Source organism: Excalfactoria chinensis, chromosome 28, assembly GCF_039878825.1.
Source record: "Excalfactoria chinensis isolate bCotChi1 chromosome 28, bCotChi1.hap2, whole genome shotgun sequence".
Classification (NCBI taxonomy): Eukaryota; Metazoa; Chordata; class Aves; order Galliformes; family Phasianidae; genus Excalfactoria; species Excalfactoria chinensis.
The window spans coordinates 1,012,764-1,018,927 of record NC_092852.1 but is presented as its reverse complement, the minus strand read 5'-3'; the positions used below and the strand labels follow the sequence as shown (position 1 = coordinate 1,018,927).

General features: G+C 62.7%; 1 protein-coding gene across 2 annotated transcripts; it reads right to left on the bottom strand.

Annotated features, from left to right (window-relative positions):
- Window positions 1-1,055: 1,055 nt before the first annotated feature.
- NEMP1 (nuclear envelope integral membrane protein 1) lies at window positions 1,056-5,652 on the bottom strand. Of its 2 annotated transcripts, XM_072357978.1 has the most exons (10): window positions 5,305-5,652; window positions 4,641-4,786; window positions 4,327-4,546; window positions 4,006-4,078; window positions 3,614-3,707; window positions 3,374-3,488; window positions 2,920-3,145; window positions 2,480-2,653; window positions 2,140-2,327; window positions 1,941-2,054 (listed from the first exon to the last, which is right to left on the bottom strand). In XM_072357978.1, exons 1-9 carry the CDS (start codon window positions 5,564-5,566, stop codon window positions 2,141-2,143), a joined length of 1,497 nt encoding a protein of 498 aa, XP_072214079.1. In that variant the 5' UTR covers window positions 5,567-5,652; the 3' UTR covers window positions 1,941-2,054; window position 2,140. The 2 variants fall into 2 exon arrangements, with proteins under 2 accessions (XP_072214078.1, XP_072214079.1); XM_072357977.1 differs by having other exon boundaries at window positions 1,056-2,327; window positions 5,305-5,651.
- Between the last annotated feature and the right edge of the window lie 512 nt (window positions 5,653-6,164).

Genomic DNA, 6,164 nt, shown 5'->3' with positions numbered 1-6,164 from the left:
GGCCGGGGGCTGCGCGGTGCCTGGGGCAGAACGATGGGGGCTGCCCTGGGTACCCCCCCCCCCCCCGTGTTCGAGGCTCACAGAGGCTCCAGGGCAGCTCCGACAGGAAGCGGGGACACCTGGGCCCTATTCTTGGGGCCGGGATTAATTCAACCTCCGCTTCCTCCCTCCTTCCGGGCCGCGGGGAGCTGAACTTGGGGCTGGGGGGGGGGGTCCGAGGGGGTCTCGGCTCCGCCCAACCCCCCGCCCTCACCTGGTGCGCTCCCAGCGACCTTCAGCCCCGCTTCACCTTCACCTTCCCGGGGCTGTAAACCCAGCCCTGCCGTCGGGGCCGGGGAAAGTTCACGGGCGGGGGGTGGCGGGGTGGGGTGTTGGGGGGGGGGGGGCGGCGGCAGCAGCCGTGGAGTAGAGCGGGGCCGGCCGAGACCCCGCGGGGGCTGCAGCGTCCTCCGGGCCGGGAGCGGCACGGGGAGCCCCGACGATGGAAGGGGAAGGTTGAAGCCGGAGCTCCGCGCAGCGCCGGGGCAGCCCCCGGATTCCCCGCGGGGTTCGGGGTCCCCGTGTGCCACCTCCCAGCCCCCCCCCCCGCCCCAACACGCGGAACCCCCGGCCCGGAGCGATGGGTCGGTTCTCACCTGCGGCTCGAGGGACGCCGGCTGCGGGAGTGGCCGAACCGGAGCTGCCTCCAGGCCAGGACCCGCACTGGGGTTGGCCCCGTCCGGCCCACGAAGGGGCGGGGGCGCAGAGCCCTCCCTCGGGGCAGGGAAACTGAGGCAGCAGCAGCAGCAGCAGCAGCAGCTCCGAGCCGACGTTCCCGGCTCTGTGCGGGGTCCCGGCCCGCAGCGCTGCCGCCTCCCCGCAGCAGGAAAGAGCAGAGAAACGCAATTGTGGCCGAGCAAACAAAAGGAGCTTCCTCCAGGGGCTCCGGGAAACCGGGGCAAGGTACAGGGCTGGCAGCAGCCGGGCCACTCCCGGGAAGACGTTGGGGACTGGGCTGCCCAGCAAAGGGCCCCGCGGTGGGCAGAGGGGAGCAGAACAAACGGGGCTCACAGTGATGAAAATAGAGCTTTATTTAAAAAATACAATCAATATCAGTCGGCGTTAATCACATGAAAGGGATGGGAGGGAGGGATGCACCTATAGAGGCTGCTTGCGCCAAAGCTGGGCCTGAAATGAACGGATAGCAAAGCAAGGGGCAGCAGCACAAGCGAGAGGCATTTGGGCAGCAGCAGGAGGGCAGGAAAGCTACAGGAGAGCAGGTTTATTGCTCAGACGTTGCATAGATTGGGGGCATTCCCTCCACGCTCGCGCTTTGTCCAAGTTTGTGCTGGCCTGACAGCAGCAAAGCTCCCACCCGCTGGGAGCAGGACCCGTATGACAGGCACCCACACAAGGTGAGCTCTGCAATGAGCCAGAGGGGTCCTCAGAGCTGCATCTCTAGGAAGCACGGGGGGGTTTTGGTATTAAAACAAGGCAGGGTCACAGCTGGAGCCCTCTGGCACCTTTGGTGAGCAGCAGCACGAGGAGGAGCAGCCTGGCAGCAGGCGGGTGCTGAGCACGCAGGTACTGTCAGGAGAGGTCCAAAGTCCCCCTTTATGTATGTGTCATCCCCGTGGGGCCATGAGCGTGAGATGGACCTTTTGCTCCATCCACACCCTAAAAGGCAGAGATGCCCTTGGCAGAAAGAGGGTGTGGGCACCCAGAGCAGAGGGGCTCCTCCTGCCCCCCGCCCCACGGCAGCAGCACTGGGGTATATGGGGCTCAGCGTGCCCCACAGGAGGCCCCTTATCATTTGAGCACCACAAGCAAATACAACAAGAGCCGGGATAGCTCCAGTCCACCCCCAGTCAGGACCAGTGTCCCCACCTGGGTCAGCTCCCTGCACCCTTCTGCCAACGAGAGCCGCAGTGATAAAAGCTTTTGTGCCTCAGCTGGGCAGGGAAAAGTCAGCTCCCTTCATCTTCCTCGCAGCTCTGCAGCAGAGCCAGGCTTGCAGCAGCAGCCCACCTTGGGGTGGGATTGGAAGTGCTGGGCACAGCAACACCAGCTCAGCCCTGTACAGAAGGGTTTGGGGCGCTGCAGGGTGTGAGAAACCACAGCGGTTCTGCTGCTTGCCCTCGTGGGTTTGGGGCAGCTGACCTCAATCCGCAGTCAGGTGAGTTGTGGGACCACGTGCTGCTTCTCCATAGAGGAAATCTTCCTCCTCATCCTCCTCCTCCTCAAAGAGCTGCTCCTCAAAGAACACCCCCCCCAGGCCGTATTCCTGCTCATGGAAGGACACCTCGCTGGCGGTGAGATGGGAGCCACCACCCACAAACTCTGCAAACCTGGCAGGAAGCAGCAAAGAAATGCAACGTGTGGTTACCTCTGAGTGTCCTGGCACGAGGGAAAGGCTCTGAGCGCTCATGGTGCACGCTGGGCCAATGAGCAGAGCTGCATCCAGCTGGGTCAGGGCCTCCTCACCTCCAGGGGGTGTTACCTTTTGGGAGACTGGATGCGGGACACTGCGGTCCAGGCAGAGAAATCTGGGCTCCTGCAGTAGTTTCGAAGCTCCTCGAGGGCTTTGCGTGTCTCCACTTCGCCCTGGATGCGATATTCCTCTTCGGTCAGCAGGCGAGGGGGGCTCGGCCCCAGCCGGGCACTCTGTATTCTCCTACCAGCAGAATGGCACCAGTTATTGCCCAGGCTTTGCCCCCAGGAGCAGGGTCAGGGGCAGAGCAGGGTCAGAGCAAAGCACATCCTTCTGGCCTCTGCATCTCGCTCCTGAGAGACAACCCCATCTGGGGAGAGTGGGATGCTGCATCACACCAACAAGGGCAGGAGGGACACAACCTTCCCTGCATTCCCACCCCAGCTTTGCAATGTAGGCTTTGTGAAGCAGCCCACCCTGCCCACTGAGAGTCAAATGCAAACACTCACTTATAGACACCATAGACCCACTGCAGGGGGTAGTCCACGTTCTTGGTGCAGACAGCGACGACCACCAAGGCCAAGGCGATGGGGCGGATCTGGATGCCCAAATACATCAATGCGAGGCCCAGGAGCTGCAGGGCCCAGGAGAGGAGGTTGATGCTGCGTTCATTCTCCAATGGGCCGTACCTGTAGCACACCCCAAAGCTCACAAAGCCCATGAGCAGCAGGTAACCTGCAGGAGAGCAGAGCAATGGGATGGGATGCTCCCATGGCACCGCCCCAACCTGGAGATGCTGAGCAGTGCAATCAAAGCTGGTGCTGCAGTTTCCCCCCCTCTTAGGAGCTCAAAAACAGCATCAGCTGCAATGAGGACAGCAGGAGGTCCCAACGTTTCCCACCAGCATGCTGCAGCTCTGGAAGGAGCCGCGTGGGGTGGTGAAGTCTGAGAGCCCACACCTACCTAACAGGTACTGCCAGTAGGACCTGCATATCGCCCGCAGGTTCTTAAAGACCAGCTGAAGCAGGTAAAGGGAAAAGGACCAGCCTCCGACCAGCAGGAAGTAAACAGGACTTTTCTAGGAGGAAACAAGAGAATCAAGGGAGGCCGTTGGCAGAAGGCGTTGATGGCTGCATCCCTTCAGGCTCTACACCCTGCTTTGTGTGAGGCCAAACCCATAAGCAAACAGAACGTTTTGCTCACCTTGGGCATGGCCTTGGACATCACGTAGATGAGGATGAGCAGCGAGGCCAGCAAACCAATGCTTATCCCAGCTGAGTAGAAGAAGAGCTGGCTCCTGCAGAGATCACACACGTGCACAAGGCATTGTATCATATCACAGCTTATGAGATGGGCACAAACACATCTGATGGCTGGGAGCACGTAGGCTGGGCATCCCAGCGCCGACAGAAAGGCACCTCACATTCCCAAACATCCATGGGGAAATTGCATAGAGCCCCATAAAGCTCATGGAGCGAGGCCTGACAAGCCCTACAGGCACAGAGAAGCTGACAGATATACTCTGCCTTCCCACAGCACCCACATAAAGGAGTCAGCCTGCAAATCCAGCTCACAGGGGACAGGAGGCGACTCACCTGCTCAGCATGTCCCCGCAGAAGAACAACAAGAGGCCCAGGAAGAAAACCAGGAACAGTTTAGGGTCAAACCCTGGAAGGAGAACAAGCCCAGGTTAGGAGAAATCCCTGAGTGCAAGCTCCATCCTGACACACTGACAGCAAGCAAAGTGGGGCAATGCTCAAGGCAAAGCTCTGCCAAGTGCCCTGTGCTCCCGCTCTTCTCTATCCCAAGGAAGTGAAGCGTTCCTCCTCTACAAACCCATCTTTCTTTGCTGTACGCAGCACAAGTTTGCTGCCCCTTAAGAGAGGACCCACTGCCCAACCCCAGAGCAGACGTACAGCGGGACAGCACGATGCAGTATGTGGTGCCAGCCTCCAGCAGCTCGACCTTCAGGCAGGTTTTGTTGCTGTAAAGATCCACGTCGATGCTGGTGCTGTTCAGCTTCTCCTTCAGCAGCGAGGAGAGGAAGTTCCACACCTTGGACTCCTCCAGCTCCCTCAGCTCCTCCTCGCTGCCCACCTGGGTGACGCGGATGACGTGGTTGCTGTTCACCCGGATCTGAGCAAGGGGGGAGAAAACACAGGTGGGCATCCTCAGGGTGGGCTCAGCTCCGTGGTACAAACAGCGCCCACCTCCCCTCCTTTCCCCTCACCTGCATCCTGGTCCAGATGTCCTGCCAGCGGGGGCTGCGCGTGTTGGTGTAGCAGAAATGATGCGAGGCGTGATGGCACAACGCAGAGCCCTCCTGCAGGGGGAGCACCTCCGCCAGCACCTTCCCCATCGCCTTCCCTGCAGCACCTTCACAGCGCAGCAGAGAAGGAAGAAATAATGCAACGGGGACCCCCCATCATCCTCTCAGCCCCCCAGCCCCCTCCCCCCAATCACCCTCCCTCCCCCCCCATCCTCCTTCCTCCCCCCCCATCCTCCTCCCACCCCCCCATCACCCTCCCACCCCCCCCATCATCCTCCCACCCCATCATCCTCCCTCCCCCCCCATATCCCCCTCCCCTCCACCCCCCCATATCCCCCTCCCACCCCCCCCATCCCCCTCCCACCCATATCCCCCTCCCACCCCCCCATATCCCCCTCCCCCCTCCCATACCATTCTCCCCCCCCCCATCGTTCCCACAGATCAATCCCATCCCTCAGCCCGTCCCGCCCCCCCCACCCCCCACCCTCCCGCCCCCCCATCCCCCACAAGGCCGCTCAGGCCCGCAGCGCTGCGCATGTCCGGCTCTATGAGGCCATTTAGAGCCCCATAGGCCGCCTCTCTCTGCCCGTGAAGGCCCCGCATGACGTCACGTCACGTCACGCACCGGCACCGCCCGGCAGAGGCGGCAGCAGCAGCAGCAGCACGACCAGGATCCGCCGCCATCCCGGCACCGCTTTCATCCCTCCCGCCATGGCGTCCCCGACAACTTCCGCTTCCGCTTCCTCACCCACACCGGCGACGACGAGACAGCATCCAATGAGAGAGCGAGGCTTGCGTGACGTCATCAATCCGTGACGGCTGAAGTGAGCACTAGGAAGGTGGCTTAACGAGACTCTCGTTGCCGGAGGTGTTGATTGACAGCGCATTTAACCTATCAGCATAGCCAGGCAGGATCCGGATTTGGTCCCACCCACGGCTACTAAGGTGACCGCCACGTGCTCCTTTCAATCTCGACGCCGGCCCACACCGTAGCAACCGCGAGCCCCGCCTTAGCAACGATCTTGACAGACATCCGTTTCAGCCTATCAGCGCTCAGCCGCGGCTTTCCCGCCCCTCTCCTCCAAGCCGGCTTGATTGACAAGCCGCTCCGCCTATCAGGAGGCGGTACCTCGTTGTTTGCGTGGGGGGTGGGTCTGTGCGGGGCACGGGGCAGCGATCCCCGCACCGGGCAGCGCGATGCCCGCCCGGGACCTGCACCGTGGGGAGGGGGCGGCTCAGGAGGGGCCGGTGGAGCATCGGCTGCGCTCGACAGCCGCCCCCATCCCTCCGGCGCTCGGCTCCGTGGGCAGAACGGGCTCGGGCGGCCCCCCCGGGCCGTGGGCGGCGGAGCCGGAAGCGGCGGGGCCGTGGGAGGAGGATGTGCGTCAAGCGGGGGCAGTCGGGAACGGCCGGACCGCGGGGGGGGGGGGGTGGGGGACAGGCCGGGGCTGCGGGGTGCGGGGCTGCGCTGATGGAGCGAGGCGA